This window comes from Podarcis gaigeae (assembly GCF_964106915.1).
Source record: "Podarcis gaigeae genome assembly, chromosome: 1".
Classification (NCBI taxonomy): Eukaryota; Metazoa; Chordata; class Lepidosauria; order Squamata; family Lacertidae; genus Podarcis; species Podarcis gaigeae.
Window position 1 is genome coordinate 30,686,357 of NC_139678.1, and position 17,758 is coordinate 30,704,114.

The 17,758-nt window shown below is 42.1% G+C and overlaps 1 protein-coding gene across 1 annotated transcript in view; it reads right to left on the minus strand.

The window, feature by feature from the left end:
* Positions 1-17,758, minus strand: part of IFT43 (intraflagellar transport 43) — a 43,924-nt gene that overhangs the window by 19,594 nt on the left and 6,572 nt on the right. The window contains exon 3 of the mRNA XM_083738576.1: positions 12,898-12,968. Within this exon, the coding sequence (XP_083594702.1) occupies positions 12,898-12,968 (71 nt within the window). The remainder of the gene's footprint in view (positions 1-12,897; positions 12,969-17,758) is intronic.

Genomic DNA, 17,758 nt, shown 5'->3' on the forward strand with positions numbered 1-17,758 from the left:
GTAAAAGATTATGATGATGATCATCATCATCATCATACTAATAATTTATTATTTCTACCTGCCCGTCTGGCTGGGTTTCTCCAGCCACTCTGGGTGGCTTTCAACAGAACAAAAACTTCAAACATTAAAAACTTCCCTAAACAGGGCTGCCTTCAGATGTTTTCTAGAAGTCGGATAGTTGGTGTTTTAGTTGATGAGAGCATCTAGATATAACTCAGGATGCTCATAAAACGTAAACAGAAGCCTGTCAACTAAAGTAGTGCCCTCTGTGCAGCAAGTTTTAAAAAGCAAGGGGGAACGTGTGGAACTTCCTCCACTTCTAAGGCCCAACAAGGCCTTTCATGTGATGAAGCAGCAGCAACAGCAGTGGTGGCTACCAAATTGGATGACTTTAAAAGAGGATTAAACAAACTCATGGAGCATAAGGTGATCAGTAACTACTAGCCGCGATGACTGTCTTCTATCTCCACTGTCAGAGGCAGCATAGTTGTGAGTACCAGTTTGAGGGGAGAGTGCTCTTGTATTCAAATCTTGCTTGTGGGCTTCCCGTAGCTATTTGGTTGGCCACTGTGAAAACACAATGCTGGACTAGATGGGCCTTTAGTGTGATCCAGCAGAACTCTTCTTAAGTTCTTAAGAAACAGCAGATGCACAAATGACTCATGCAGCCTTCTTTCACACTTGTGTCAAATGCAAACTTGCACATTTCCCCAGCAGGGAAAATGCATGCATTTCACTGCATGGAAGAGATACACAAGTTTATGTGTTGCACTTTGCACTAAAGGGATGTAGAGAGGTTGTACAAGTCACGCTTCACATCTAGACGTTGCTGTTCTCCTGTAACATCAGAAAGCTGCTCTTTTTAAAAAAGCAATGTCCTTCATATGGGTGGGGGGAGTGCTAAGTAATGGAAGGCAGTCATTGAGCATGTTCTGAGATACAGTATTCTAAAATTTAGATATTGAAAACATAAATAGATGGAGTGAGTGGGTTAACTCAAATCAAATGATGGGCTGCTGAACAAAAAGGATTTAACCATTGTGCAAGGAGTGTCACAACAAAATTGAGGCAAACAGTTTTCATTTGGGTTCTCTGTTGCCCGTAAAACTGCCCCTGAGCACTAGCCCAAAGCAACAGCAATTTAAAAGCATAGAATCTGCAATCCTTATAGGAAGATTATGCCAGACTAGTGACAGGTACAAACACTTGGGAGAGGAGGCTCTCCCGGCTGTCCCTAGTTCATAAACAAAGCATTTGCTATTTAACCTAGCTGCCTTACATGGCCCTGGAAAAGGCTGGACCAGACGCCTTGTGGTTCAGGCAAAATCTGGCTGAATTACCCAGAGTTCATCATCGTAATAATGTGAAGTTGGAAGGAGAAGGCAGGGCGACAAGGGGCGGGGGAGATGGCAGGCTGCTCTTTCTCTCGTTCTCCACCCCAGCAAGCCCAGAACTAATTCAGATCCGATTAGGGATGCTTGTTCAATATTCAAAATGTAAAACATGGAGGTTGCTGAACCAGCACTTTGAAAAGTTAATTAAATGCCAGGTTTCTTTTTAGCAGATACTCCATCACTTACTGATTGCTTTGACTATTTCACAGGATGAAGTTTTTTAACTCTGTGTACTGGGAAATACTCTTTTCTCATTTCCTAGAGTGGGGGCACAGCATGACCAAGAACAAAACAGGGCTTTCCTTTACATGTTCTGCCCGCAAGGAAGGACTGCCACCAAAAAATCAAGAGGCAGTACTTTAAAGGGCTTGGAAATATCTGTCTCCTTAACTTTTATAGAATCAGGCACTGTCTCTAAGTGGCAAATGTTATCAAATGTGGCCGCAACTGCCACTATTTCTTGTTACTATGAGATAGTATGGCACAGGATTCATTTTCTTACACCGCAGAGCTTCTAACTAGGGTGGCCATGTGTTCTGCTTTACGGAAAACAGTTCTTGGTTTGGAGGGCTGTCAAAGGACAGTCATCTGTTCAAAGGCATCCTCTGATGGGCTTTCTAGTCCAAGTCTAGTTTAAAGATGAAGGACCATAAGAAGGAAGATCATGAGGGGCCTTGAAGTTGTCCCTCAACTAGAACCTAGAGAGAAGAGTAAGCAGGCACAGGGTCCACCTGGCCACAGTCTTTTCTAGTACGGTGAGATTATTTTAAGTTTAAATTATAGTGATTATTTCTAAATTTCCATCTATAGGTCTAAATTAGCATGTATTAGAATGTTATAATATTCTGAACTTTGTAATCTGGCCTGAGATTGCTTATGAACACAAATCCTGTCAATAAATAAAGGAAAAATAAAAATGAACAGTTTACAGTATCACATGTTAGTCACTGTGTGAACACACAAGAGAACCAGCCGGCAGAATGCTGATGGTAAAATGTCGGGTTTGAACACAGGGAACCCCAGTTCAAAGGTCTTTTCAGAAATAAAGCCCAGCTTTTGAAAAGGATCTCTCAGCCTAACCTATCTCAGGAGGTAAACAATCGGGAACAGGGATGACCTAACCTGAGGCTTTGGGATAGGGGAGGGAAGCAACATGGATGAATACAACACCTGGTTCTGTCAAGCCTGTCAAAGGATATACTTTTCAAATAGTAATAGCTTCTCTAAACACATTCATATACACCACTGATGCTTCCCCTCTTCTCTTTCCCCCTAAGCGACTCACCAGATTTTGGGCGAGGAGGCAATTCTCCTCCATAAGTGCCAGTGTCTCAGAGGTTAAGTGCTGAAGGGTGAAAGGCAGCACTAATGTAGACATCATCTCTGCTAAAATGTTTCTCTCCTATTTAATGGAATACTGTGGAGATTTAATGGAGATAAAATAGCCAGGTTCCAAGAAGAGCAAGGATGTTATATTCATGCACGATGACAATGTTCAGTGGTTAATTAGACACCGTTAACCTGTTTTAACAGGGGACATAAGTGGGACAAATGTGGGCAAATGCCCTTGATGTTTTGTAATATCCGTAGCTCAACGCCGGCCCTAGTTATTCTTCCTTGCGGTGGTACAGTATAGTACATACAGCTGAGCACCAGGAGGTCAGCCTATTGTACAGGCATGCAACATAAAATGAATAAATTGCATATGAGTGGTGAAGCTGGTAAAGAACAGGGAAATAACATAAGCTGCTCTGATAATATATTGGATATGGGAGCGTGTAGTCGAAGAGTGATTGGAGACCATCAATGAGACAAGTTTTCCAGAAAATTCCAAATTACACATTTGTAAGTTGCATAAGTAGTTTGCATCGAAAACTTTTCAGTTTGCATCGGGGAATTTTCTGATGCCCCCGATGAGTGATCTAATTTTAGAATGTTTTACTTGTATTTGGTTAAAAAAAAGGTAAAAACTTTGAAACAGTTAATCTTGCAATCCATTCTTTGTTACAAATGAATTTATGAAATGGATTTTTTTCCACAGAAAAATAAAATGCAGGGAAATTTCCCATGCCACATCACAGGGCAATATATGAAACAGAATGATTAGGCAGAGAAATCTATGATTAGGCAGTGAAATCTGAACACACTGAAGGAAATCACCTTCATCTTCCTGAAACCTACTCCTTTACCAGCCATTACTACTTGCAAGTATTATGTTCAGAATATACACTTCTGAGAAAATACCTGCTGACACTAACAGTTCTCTCTAAAAAAAAGAAGGTAAACAATATCATGCTGGAACCTTGTTTTCTTTGCAGAAGTAAGTTCATCCTGTCACCCTTGACTGGATGTGGTCAAAAAACAAAGTCTGGGTAAAACAAGACACAATCAGGCAGCATATTTGCTTCAGAGAGAGAGGCAAAACAAGGTGAATGACCCATGAGATTATAACTCAGGTGAGCAACACATGAATAGTTCTGAGGTTTGGTAAAAGCAAAAGGTGCATTAGGAAAATGGAATGAGTTGAGTGTTTGCACAGCAGTCAATTCTGCCTTCCTCTTTCCTACCAGACCTGTATTCTTTAGACTGGGAGACCATACTATCGCCTGACTCTGTCACAGCCCCCCGTCCACTTTGGTTAACCCTTAAGGCTCAATTTATCCATAGAGGAGTACAATAAGTATTGATGGGGCCGAACTTAGTAGAACAGAGACTGCCAAGGCTGCAACTGCATTGGAGTTTGTGCATATTTCTTTGCAAAGTTTGCCCCCTTCTGACTAAACTTACAACAGCATTTCCATTTAATTCCCTGACCAGCACTTCTCTGCTTTAAATTCCTCACAGCTTTGTTCCCCCCACGTGAAGAAAAAAAAAGACTGTGGCTATACATATGGTGTAAGATGCAGTTCGTCCCCCCACCCCCAGGCGGAAAAAGACAAAGAGATCTCATGTTTTCTGGACTTTCATTCAATCATCCCCGCCCAGTGTTCAACTGCCCGTTCAGTTAAAAGACTCCCCTCAATAATTATATCTGTCTGTCTTCTGTTCAACTTCATGAGCAGCTGAGCCATTATGCCTCTGCATTCAAGAAATGATCTTGATCTCCAAAAAAATTACTTTCAGCAATAATTCTGGAAACCACAGTTGACTGTCCTGAACCCTGCGACAAGTCGTGTTGTACTCAAAGAGTCATGTTACTTTGAAAACTCCAAAAACAGAAGGCCAATGTAGACACACAGGAAGTACAGTGCCTAGTTTTTTTCCCACTTCTGGAGAGTGACATACAGAGGCAGAGCGACCCAGTAGTGCTAGTTGTGAGGGATGGAGATCGACAGAGCTCTGCAGGGAGCCAAGGACTGGAATATCAAAGATGCTGTAGGTCCAGATGCAGAAGCTCTGTCATCACAGCTGAAGGGGATGTTTCAGCATGGCAGTGAACATACTTCCTAGCCTGTCTATGCCATTTCTCTTTTATGAATGACCCGCAAAACGAAAGCCCCTTGAAGACGCCCTCTTGCTAGAAGAACAGAAGGGAAAGGAAAGTACTGATGTTCACAGACATTTTATTCTTGAAGAGCAGATTCATCAAAGGGAAAACAGAGCAATTTGTTAGGCTCTTAGCATTCAAAATCTCTCCGCTTCCAAACAAAGCTGCTGAAAACACGGGAAGCTTTCGCAGATTGCCACTGGCTCAAGGGACGGAGAAAGGACAGAATTTTACTTCTTGCGTAAACAGGAATGCAGCACTTTGCAAGGCCAAGTTTTCAGTCCTTATGATATGGTCTTGTGGACCAAATCTGCCAGAGACTCAAACTACAGAATCAGGACAGAATTTCTATTGGCTAAAAGCAGCAACTACTACTGCCTTTACCTGGATTATAGTTTTTAGCTCCAAGAAATATCTGCTAAAAACTATAAATTTGTGGTCAATGTAAAGTGAATGAGTCTCCTTTTTCGTACAAACTACTCCAATTAGGGGAGAAAAGTGATTTTAGTGCAGTGCTAAAGACTCAGCTGCAACTTGCCTAAATTACATGGAATTGTCTATAACATGTATGTTTTAGTAGGGTTACTATGAATTTTCTACAGTGTTGATTTTGGAAGTAAAACAGCAGTTTGGGGGGAAATAGTCTTTTCCCTATAAAATACTTCAAATGTGTGAATATTCACTTTAAAAAAATCCTACTTTACTGGATTTTACACAGACTCTGAAAACATTTATTATTTCAAAAATGCTTTTTCATATGTGGTGCTGTATTGTTTTAACTTGTTGTTTTAATGCCATAATGTTTTGGTTTTATATTGTGCTATTAATATAGTGTATATTATAGTTTTGATGATAGCTATATTTTGTCTTGAAAGGCAACACATACATTAAAAAAAATCATCATCATCATATTGAGGACTATTGTTTTCTATGTCTACTTCTGCTCTCTCAACCCCACCTGGGATCGCATAGTGAGGAGGAAGTGGATTTGATTATGTGACCACATCACTAACCCAACTGAATGTGGGAAACATGTTTCCTGGATTAACCACATTGGTGACCCTAGCCAATCAAGATTATATAGCATGTTGCTATGCTACATAGCCAATCAGATTTGACTACAGGATATCAATGAGAGTGAGAGCAAGTGAGAGCAAGATGAAATCTTTACAAGGTAAAATAATTTCCCCGCCCTAGAATTGCCAATGGTATTTGTGAAAATCTGGGGGAAATTTCAGCTCCATCCTTATTAGCACCAGCATGGTGTGCACTTCAGCCATATTCCACCCAGCAAAAACTCTGATCCCGGGAATGGTTATGCTAGTATATATATCACTTCCAGGGTCCTTTGTCAGAGGGCTTCAACGAAGTACAAAGCAGCCAACCTTCTGACGTTTGCAACTTTATTCTTTTTCACAAAGGAGATTTATGACGAAACAAAAAATATTCACATTATAAAGAAAATGATAATTAGTGCCATAGCAGCCTCCAACATTAGCACTTTTACTGGATACAATTCAGATCCCAACTCTCTCAGTATTAAGCTATACATCAGATGCTGTGTTAAAGCTCATAAAAAATTATACCACTCACCTACGAATGTAACATCCCTGATAGATCAGACCAAAGACTTTTGTAGTCAAGCATCTTGTTCTCCCAATGGCCAACCAGATGTTCTGGGAAACCCACAAGTAAGCTCTATGTGCCAAAGCCCTCCCCTTCAGCACTCTCTCGCTCATGTTCTCCAGCAACTGGTATTCAGAGGTATCCTGCCTCTTATACTGGAAATTACAAACATCCATTGGTAGCCTTATCTCCATTAACTTATTTTAAAGCCACATAATTTGACTATCATCACTGCATCTTGTAAAGAATTAACAGCATTACAGTTTACTGCATGAAGCATTTCCATTTGTCTATTCCTGGGGTCCCAAATGCGGTGCCTTTGGGCACCATAATGTCCTTAGTCACCTGCGAAGGCCCTGTGCCCTTACCAATTGTATTTTATTTTTCTAACGGAGAGTTTTTCTGACTTTGGCATGGTGGGTTGTCTGCTTTTTTTTGCCTGTGTTTTCTTTGGGGTTTTTGGAGGTGGTTCTGAGCATCGCCCATTTTTCTTCTCTGAAATGCCTCTTTTTTGGTGTTAATGTGTCTCCAGGCCCCAAAGGCTGGGAATACCTTGTCCCCCCAGAATCTTCCACCATTCAGCATCATTGGATCACTGAGAGGGGGAGGGGAAACCTCTCCTTATCTTTTCTCTGAACCATGCATTGTTTTATACACCTCAATCATGTCCTCTCTTTTTCACCTTTTTCCAAAGCTAAAGAGCCCCCAAAATAACCTTCTGTCATACTCCATACACTTTATCATGTTGGTTGCCATTTTCTGCACCTTTTCCATCTTTACTTACTCTACTTAGAAAACAATGTCTCAAAATGATCAGGTCTTATAAGAAAAAAGCAGGGTAACAAAACCCTACCACCCTGCCCCCATTTTGTAAAAATCCTGTTCTTCCAGCTTTTCTGGATAAAAAGTAGAAAAGCAACAACCAAATGTGATTACCCACACACCCCTAGGATTAACAGAACAAATAAACCCAGAGAACAGAACACTAAATTGACCCTATAGCCACCTTTGTACAGGTAGCAGATCCTTAAGGTAAGTTTTCTGCTTCCCCTTCGTCTTTGCTTTTTTTGCTAGGTCTCGACATAAGAATTGGCTGTGAAAAGGCAAGGAGAGAACCACCCCAGCAATGACACTGAAGGAGAAGAGGACAGGAGCCAGTTAGCATTCCTGGAACATCCACTCTATAAAAAGAAGAAAAAAAATCCAAACCCACACAATGTAGCTCACCCGCCATCTTGATGCCCTTGATGCGTGCTGATGGCATGGAGGCGGCTGGCACCAGAACAGCCCAAGAGAAGGAACGAGAGGCCAATGGAGATTTATGTGAGGAGAGTGAGATGGACAAGGTAAAATTGTCAGGAGGAGTTGTTAGAAAGTAAAATATATTGTGACAATTCCACTCCTGCCGTTCATCAATAAACTGACAGATCATTTAGTGTCAATTAGGTGTGATAGATGGACAAGTCCCCATGATCCCGGGCCAAAATTAATGGCTGGGAGGGAGAGGGTGATTGAAAATGACGGCTGACATTGAGAAGAAAGTCCTGAAGGTCCCCAAGGGGCCATTACTTGCCTCATTCCCTTGCAGATCAATGCAGGGACAAACCCAAAAACAGACACTTCGAGACAAAACTTAATCAGACTTCCTTTCCTTCCTTCCAAGTTCTGCTCGCTCACTCTGCTTCCTGTGCCCCCCGCCTCTCCCGGTCCCTGAGCAAGGACATCAACAGGTGGAAGCATATAGGGAAAGGCTTTCATCTAAAGGTAGTTAAGATTCAGGAGCCATGGCAGTGCCACCAGCAAGCCCCCTTCTTAGACTATGGGCTGGTTCAAACACCCATAGGGGACATTTATTGGCGCCCTCCCATTTAAAATGTTGAATGGAGAAACCTCTCTATGAACCGGGAAGTATGTAGGTGTCAGTAGCCTGGGGGGGGGGGAATGCCATTGTAATAGTGGAAGTGGCTCCTACAGGATGCTAGCCATGAACAGCATAATTCTCTTAAATTTTAATGTCTCAATGGTTCAATTTGATTTGTGATAATACAGTTACATTTTATTTTTTATCTCATTTTGTCTAATTTTAAGAAAATGTATTGAAATCTGCCATATTGGTTTTTTATTTTTATGTCAATCACATTATTATATTAAGCAGTACATTTTTAAAATAAATAAAGTATATGGCAATATATCTCTGCATAACCCCCTCTATTGAATATTTACTGGGGTGGCCAAAAATAAACATCCAATTTGCAACCCCGACTTTGGCAGTGGAAAGCTTTTGCTAGCATGAGAGGAGTTACTCTTGAGATTTTATCAATTCTTAGAGTCACTATGTACGAAGAAAAGACGATGGCATTATTAATAATTTGAATTCAGAGCCCAACTTGTTCTGAAGACGTGGGATGGGAAACTATAAAAATTAGATCATCAATGGAAAATATCGTATTAAAATCAAATTAATTTCCATCTGTGATTAGCAGATTTTCACATCTCTAGAGTCCTCAAATTAGGGATTCAATCGCCAGTTTGGTTTCCAGTTCTGAGGTGCTAAGCCTCAGGTGCTTAAATGCTTGTAGACTTCCCAGCCTCAACCTTGTCAGCCTCAACCGCTTACTGCTAGCTCAGAACCCAAAGCTGCCCCTGATAAAAGTCTCTTTTACTTCAGAGCTTTCCAAAGAAACTTCACCTCCCTCTAACCATCTGCAGAGTGAACTCTCAAAACACTTCTGAATTACAGATGCTCTTGAGGTACAATCTGGAAGTTTTCATATGGAAAATTGCACCCCCAAAAAGATATTGTGCAGCTGGAAAATGTTCAGAAAAGAGCAAGGCAGGTGAGCAAGGGAGTGGGGCAGCTCCCCTATGAGGAAAGGTCGCAGCATTTGGGACTTTTTCCATTTAGAGAAAAGGTGAGCAAGAGGTAACATGAAATAATTTCAAAGAACTATACATGGCATGGAGAAAGTGGCTAGAGAGAAAAAACTCTCCCTCTCCACTAGAACTCGTGGACATCCAGAAAAGCTGAATGCTGAAAGATTCAGGACAGACAAAAGAAAGCGCTTTTTCATGAAGTGCATAATTCAACTATGGAGGCAGTGATGGCCACTAATCCAGAATGGGTTTAAGAGAGGCTTTGACATATGAATGGAGGATAAGTTTGTCAATGGCTACTAGCCACAAAGCAGGCTGTGTTCTGCCTCCACAGTTGCAGGCAGTATGCTTCTGAATACCAATTTTTGGAAACCACAGAAGATGAAACTGTTCTTGTGCTCCAGTCTTGCTTGTGGGTGTCCTATAGGCATCTGTAAGATGAAGATGTTGGACTAAATCAGCCGTTGGCCTGATCCACCAGGCTCTTATGTTTTTAACTACATAATCATCTTGCCTACATTATTCAGGAATGAAAAACATTCATCCCTTATAGAAACATTTCTTTCTAGCCTCACCCCCGCCGCGCACCCCACCTTAGATCTTGAATGTAAATCAAAACACATCAAATTTCTCCCCAAGGTTTGATGCCCCTGTTCTATGCATTCAGGCACCCATTACAGAGAAGTTATTTTCCTGTGCTTTAGCTGATTCCTCTTTAATTGTTTTGCTCTGTTCTAGTTGCTAGGTAAAGGTAAAGGGACCCCTGACCATTAGGTCCAGTCATGGCCGACTCTGGGGTTGCGGTGCTCATCTCGCTTTATTGGCCGAGGGAGCCGGCGTACAGCTTCCGGGTCATGTGGCCAGCATGACGAAGCCGTTTCTGGCAAACCAGAGCAGCGCACGGAAAAGCCATTTACCTTCCCACTGGAGCGGTACCTATTGATCTACTTGCACTTTGACGTGCTTTCAAACTGCTAGGTTGGCAGGAGCAGGGACCGAGCAACAGGAGCTCACCCCATCGCAGGGATTCGAACTGCTGACCTTCTGATTGGCAAGTCCTAGGCTCAGTGGTTTAACCCACAGTGCCACCCATGTCCTTTAGTTGCTAGGTACTGCACTACAATTTTCAAGTTCTGCACATTTTAATGGTGAGTTTTATTTACTGTATTGTTTTTATCAATTTATATTGTGATTATATTACAGTCAGCCATTTGGAGCCTATTTTGAGGAAAGAAAGCAGGATAACAACAACATCTTTAGTACTCAATTTAGTACAGGCAAGTTTCAGCCCCCCAAATGAGGTCATTAAGCTTCTATCCTATATATACTTGCATGTGTCAGTAGACAAGTACAGGATTGCGTTGTCAATCTAATTATTCATGCTAGTTGTCAATCCCACCCTCCTCCTTTCTTGTTCACTGTGCTTTCTGTGCTGCTGGGGCTGGAAAATATATCATATAATATCCCTGTGAAATTCCTTTTCACTCTTTCCAATAGTGCTTGTCTGGACAAATCATTTAGAATTCTGCATCAGTGTAATTTTGTATAAAAATTCTATTGCAACAGCAATAACAACAATAATAGCACTTTATTCAAAGTGCTTCACATACATTATGTTATTGTAATCATTATTACACATATGTAAGTTGGTAAATATTAGTATCCCAATTTTGTTGATGGGAAGTGGCTTATCTAGGTGAGTTTATGATAAGAGGCAATATTTCAACTTACTGCAGATTTTCCAACTGCAGCTCAGACTCTTAGGCACTACTCTACATTAGCTCTGCTTAGAAACAGTAGTTTGCATATTATTTTAAGTGTTCACAAGGAAGTAAAATATGTCCTTTATTTAGGCTCAGCTGTTTAGGGTGCTTTGAGAAGACTGACGGGTGCAGGCAGGGACTTCATGAAATGCCCTTCATGATGCTCTTGTACTCCTCTGGTCCCAATTCCCCAGCTATAATACAGCAATATAGAGACCTAGCCACTATCTCTCCTAGGAGAGACATAATTAAGACTACAGCAAGTAAGCGGTTGTATTGATAGCTCCCACCAATATATTTTTACTTTAAGACAAAGACAACATATTATGTTTCATGTATGGAAACAAAAAGAAATCAGGAATTTATGCTTAATATCGGTTGGGTTTTTTTTTTTGTTTTTTTTGTTTTAAACAAGATCAGAGAAAGGAAGAGATACTACAGACTCCCTAAAGGAGATCTCTAGAAACTACTGTGTTTTTAGAAAGATGTCGTGGTGAGTCTCTCACCGCCATCCTCCCTTCATTCCACTGAAATTTCTTAACGTGAGTACTCTTTGTCAGGCGCCTGATGATCTCTTCAGCAAGCACATGCTCTTTTCCCCTTGTGTCTTATAAATATAATGCATGAGCTAACATAACGGGCCATTTACTGTAAGTCTGTTTATCAAAAGGTAATGATGTCATGAAGCGCCTCTGTGTCCATCAGCTTTCAGAACAGAATTGGAGTGCCCTCTGCTGGTTGGAGATTGCCTTTGCCGCAGAAATAATATATATTAGGACTTCAGCTAACTGTATTTCGAGAAGAGTGGGTGAACTACATAGAGGGCAACTAGAGCACAATTTCTTGTTCACTTTGCTGTTCATACATGCTTTGAATTGCTCCTCTTGTTCTGTGCAAGAATTTGCCCTAATCACTAGTTTCAGTCCTCCTCACCCACCTTTCTTGCACTCTCTGAGTGAATGGGGCTACAGGCAAAATGTATTAACACACCTATGTAACCTTTTTTTTGCTCTCAATCTGAATTTCAGGATATTAGTATTACATGTTTATTTATACCCTGCCTTTCACCCTGATGGGACTCAAGGCAGTCATACTATACATAGAAACAGGAATAGCTAAAAACGTAGAAAAAACCACAATTAAAAAAACAATTATATATATTGTTTAAAACATACAAATCATTACAATAAATATAGCACAGCAGGGCACAAGATTAAACAAAACAAAACAAATATTGGTGTTAATCGTGGGGGGGGGAGCATATAACCTGAGTTATATGCACTTCATAGTTTCTTTAAAACTTGGTATGTGGAGGGGGTTTTTTAACAGAAAACTAACCAACTATTCATCTAGTAAGAAATAAAATTAGCATTAGCATACTCAAACCTAAGCATTAAGTTTGGGCAGTCTTTGAAAAGGAAGAGTGATAAAATAAATAATAAAATTAACAAAAAATTGTTATTTTATTCCTTTTGGTATGCCAAAGCTGCTGAAGATGCTCATGAATTCATCTCTGCCAGCTTTGTTGCACTAAGCAGAAGAAAAACGGGCTGGGGCAAGTATAAAGGGCATCTCCTCTGCAGTCACTGATGTCAGAGGAAATGGAATTTAACAGCCTAAGGAAATGCATCTAGCAGGGTGTAAAGACCTAAGGAGCAACAACCAGGAAGATAGCTGCTATTCTAGGAAACTGCCCCAGTGACCACAACAGCACGCTTTGAATCATTGTTGAATTAAACAAAACTGCACTCACTTGGAAGCGCTGACGCCAACTGAGCCATACCATACTTTTTGCCGCATTTTTTCTGGTTTAGCTGGTGAATGCTTACAGTAGGCAGCAAGCAATATGAGGGAGAAACAGGAAAGAAAACCTAGGTTATTATTTTATTATATAATAATAATTTGCATCCTGCCTTTCTGTCGTACAAATAGAACCTCCAGGATGTCTTTACAATCCTTACAAACTCAAAATAATAATAGTAATTTAAGCAAATAATGCAAACATTTATACAATAAAGGCAAACATAACGGCTTAAATTTGTGGAAGTGGGATTTCCCTTGGGATTAGGCTTTGAAGAATGAGACAACCCTAGCCAAATCCACAGCAGACACATTTACACCAATGTTTACAAAACAAATTTCTCATTCCAAATTCTAATATGGCATATCACAGAAAACCCGTATATACAGTTAACTCTCTTGAGGACTTGCATAATATCCTAGTCTCTTCCTCACTGAGAAATTGTTCTACTTGTAGGGCAGTGACTAAGAAACCAATCCATCCCTGGTGTAAATCTCACCAGGTGACCTAAGGCAAACTAACCTCTCTCTCTCTCTCTCTCTCTCTCTCTCTCCACCAAAGATGGAGGATTCCAGTTTTGAAGGTTCTTCCACATTCCCCCACAATAAGAAAACTAGCACATGTTCTAGCCAGACTGTTCTCATTTTCTATTTGAAGTTTTTTTAAAAAAAAAAAATGTAGGGGAACATTCAAAATTATGATTGCCCTTGGGCAATCTAAACAGATACAATCCATTCTACCACCTCAGCACTTTCCCACTTCATTCTGCTACACGTTTGGACCTGGCCTCATCCCAACCAATTCCAGTTGCCACATCTCAAAAAGGATGCCATAACACTGGGAAAAGTATAAAAAAAGTGCAACCATAGTGGTAAGTCATTGAATCATTTTTCCTATTAGGAAAGGTTTTAAAGCATAGTGGAAAAGTCTACTATGGGGGAAATCATGTGAGAGAGTTTTATAAAGTTATGAATAGCGTAGAGACAATGGTTAGATTTCCCCCCCTCCTCCAAATCCTAGAATTTGGGATCACATAATAAAATTAGCTGGCAATAGTTCAGCCTGGCAAAAGGAAGTGGAATTTGTGGTACTTAAATATTCAAAACATATGATAAAAGAATCAGAATTATACAGCTGGAAGGGACTATGAGGGTAATCTAGTCCAACCTTCTGCAATGAATTAATCTTTTGCCCAATGTGGGGCTCAAACCCTGAGATTAAGAGTCTTATACTTGGGGCTTTTTTTCCAGCCGGAACTCATAAGAACTGAGTTCTGGCACCTCTTTTGTGCATTCCAGCACCTCTGCAGCGTTACAATGTCCTTCCCCTAAAAAAACTTTGGTTCCGGCACCTCTTTTTCTATATAAAAAAGCCCTGTTCATGTCCTACCAACTGAGCTATCCTAGGGGATGGACTGCTAGGTTCATGGCCTACTGGTTTACAGTGGTACCTCTGGTTGCGAACGGGATCCATTCCAGAGGCCCGTTCACAACCTGAAAAGAGTGCAACCTTGTGTGCATGCGTGAAGCACGATTTAGTGCTTGTGCGCATGCGCAAGCAGCGAAACCCGGAAGTAACCCTTTCCAGTCCTTCCGGGTCGCCGCAGGACGCAACCTGAAAAGACGTAACCTTAAGTGTCCTTAACATGAGGTATGACTGTACTTTCCATCTGGCTAGCCATTCTTAGAATCAGGATGCTGAACAACATGGACCATTGATCAGATCCAGCCGGACTCTTATTTTCTTAACAGCTGATCCCCCAGCTGTAGTCTACAGTGGTGCACTCCTGAAAGGATTACCACATATTGTTAATACATGTTTGAGCTGACTATCAGGAACTCTAACAACATTTGCAGAGGTGTAAAGTCTTCAGGTCACTTCAGCTTTTTCATTGCTAAAGGGGGTGGGGAGTGAACATTCTAGATCCCTCCAGAAAGTAGCAAGAGAAAAGAATAGATCCTGAGGGTCTCTCAAAAGCCATTGCGACCTTCAGTCTGGTGGAAAGGCCCAGCATCTTCTACAGGTGAGGGGGGAAATTGTTTCGTGATGTAATGTTTGTGACTGTGGGAAATAGACAATACTTGTCATTGGGGTCCGTTGCCTGCTGGAAGAAGGGGGCACGACCCAACATAGCTCCCTAAGAGGAGCAGAAATAATAACTCTCCAAAAATAAACAGGGAGAAGGAATGAGCCGAGAGCTGCAGTTTCAAATACCAGCTTTCTTCAGCAAAGGGGGCGCGGAAGGGCAGAGGGACAAACGGATAGCTTGGAACGCAGGAAACAGCTTCCTTATATGGGCTCATCCGCAAGCGACAGAGCTCAGTCGACTGGAATGACTGTGTCACAAAATGTGAAGCCTTCAGGGGCTGCAGTGAATTGAGTTTTCTGATCTTTAAATGATTCCTCCAGATTCTTAAGATGCCAAAACCAAGAGGCTGTAGTGCCAAAAAAGGAGCATTTCAAACTGGGATGTTTCAGGAAAACATACCACATATGGATGTACATGCACACATACACAAAAGAGCCTACACATAGTTTGTCATCCTACCAAAATATACCACCAAAATATACACAGGACCTTCTCATGGAATCACATTCGTTTTATATGCAAGTACTGTAACCTATTTATTGTAAAAAAAACACACACACACACAAACCCTTTTACATGGAGGTTTCTAATAATATTCTTTGTCCGCTGCCCATAAGTAAATTGCACACATGTACGTTACGGTACAAGCCATCCTCAGGCAACACGGCTATCCTGCTGCTCCATCTCACTGAAAAGAGTACTAACAATCCTTTCTAAAATGGAAATAGGAAGCTCAGACGGCTATAAGTGCAACCCTTTCCAAAGCCCAATAGTTAAGGCAATCCTTCAGCAGCACACACACCAGATTCTATCTTATTCCTCACACAGCCACCATGAAAACTGCCTCCCAAGTGTTCCTTGAGGTGTGGGGAACATCTCTCATCAGCTCCAGCAAACATGGCCAATGGCCAGGGATTATGGAAGCTGTAGTTCAGCAACATTCAGAGGGCCAGTGGTTCCCCACTACAGATGTCTCCCCACTTGTGCGCGATCAGCATGTGCGCTCCTGGTGACGTGTGCTGTTTTCAGTGCTGAAAAGGGGGGTGGAATGGGGTGGGGCAGGGGCAGAACAGGGGAGTCCCCACTCACATGAGTCCCGGTGACATGCACAGCAGCTGGGGACAGAGCCCTGTGTAAGTGGGGATTCCCCTGTATATTATTCATATTGTGAGACGGTTTCAGTGACAAAAAGAAAAGACAAAGGGAATGCAATGCAGTCAAACAGTTCAGGCCATTAGTTTTAGGGTGCCCACCAATTCCCATCAGAGGCCAGCAGGAAATGAGTTCCCATGAGTAGAAAGGTAGATGTAGTAGCCATCAGCAGAAAGGGGACAAGAGAAGTCAGGAGCATGAATGACAGTGTGCATGTGTCTTGTATACATGCATGCAGAGAAAAGAAAGGGGGGAATTTGTAACTATTAGTAGTAGTAGTAATAGTACTAATAATATTTCATTTCTATATGACAAACTCATAAAAATATATCTATGCAGTGTACAGAATTCAAACTAAAACCAATTTTAGACTGAATAGCTGTCTCCCCATGTCACATAGTGTCAGGGAACTTCCATCAGTACTGGAGGGGGAGCGCAAAAGCCAGAGGGATTCCCGAGAGCGTCCAGGGATCGGCAGGAGCAGCCCATCTTCTGGGGAAGAGAATCAGTGTAGCACCAGTGGAGAAGGGGGGCATGTGGGGGAAGTGGCGAGGCGGTCCCATGACTCCTTGCCTGGAACCAGCGGGGAGAGTAGGGGTCCTCCGTTGCCCACGCCCTCCCTGCGCAGAAGGCTTTCGTGCAGAGAGGGTAGGCGGAGACTAGGCGTCAAAGAGCTTCTTTGCTGGAAGAAGTTTAAGAAACGCCCACTCACTGATTCTGCCAGCGATTGAGTCAGCCAAGGGTGAGTGGCTGTCCGGACAGAAGAGGTTCACTTTGGCCACCCAGCCAGGTGTTTGCACCCAGCCAGGGAGATAGGCACCTGCTTACACACGAGCAACCCCTAAAACCATTACACATAGCAATGAAGAAAGTTTAAAAAGCAGTTTGTCATATTTTAAGAAAGTGAATTCCACTAGGTAGCAGAAACCCCTTGCATGGCCCTAAGAAGCTCTTTGGATCCAAGCCATTAAGGGGATCATTGAAAATGATTCTTTTGTCTTCACACTAATTTTGTATGCTGGGTTCCTCCAAAGCCTGGCGCGGGGAGAAGGGCTCTCCGCCTCACCGCCAGCCTTCGGAGGAGCCTTCCGAAGCCTGGCGCGGGGAGAAGGGCTCTCCGCCCCACCGCCAGCCTTCGGAGGAGCCTTCCGAAGCCTGGCGGGGGGAGGAGGTCTCTCCGCCCAACCGCCAGCCTTCGGAGGAGGTCCGAGGACAGTGGGGAAGACGCGCTGCGCTTCCCCGCTGTCCCGGAGATTTCCCTATGGGCTTTCGTCTTGCGAAGGAAGCCCATAGGGAAATTCGTTTTGCGAAGCGCCTCCAAAACGGAAAACCCTTTCGTCTAGCGGGTTTTCCGTCTTGCGATGCGTTCATCTTGCGGGGCACCACTGTACATTTTTAGGAATCTAGAATTATGCATTATGCACTCAAGTGCAAGCTTTCCAAGTGTAGTAAGAATATTCTGACGGGTTTAATCTGGGAAACAAAAGTTGCAGTCTTATGGAACACTTACATTGGAAATAACTCCCATGGAATTCAGTGGGATTTACTTTTAAATAAACTTGACCAGGATCT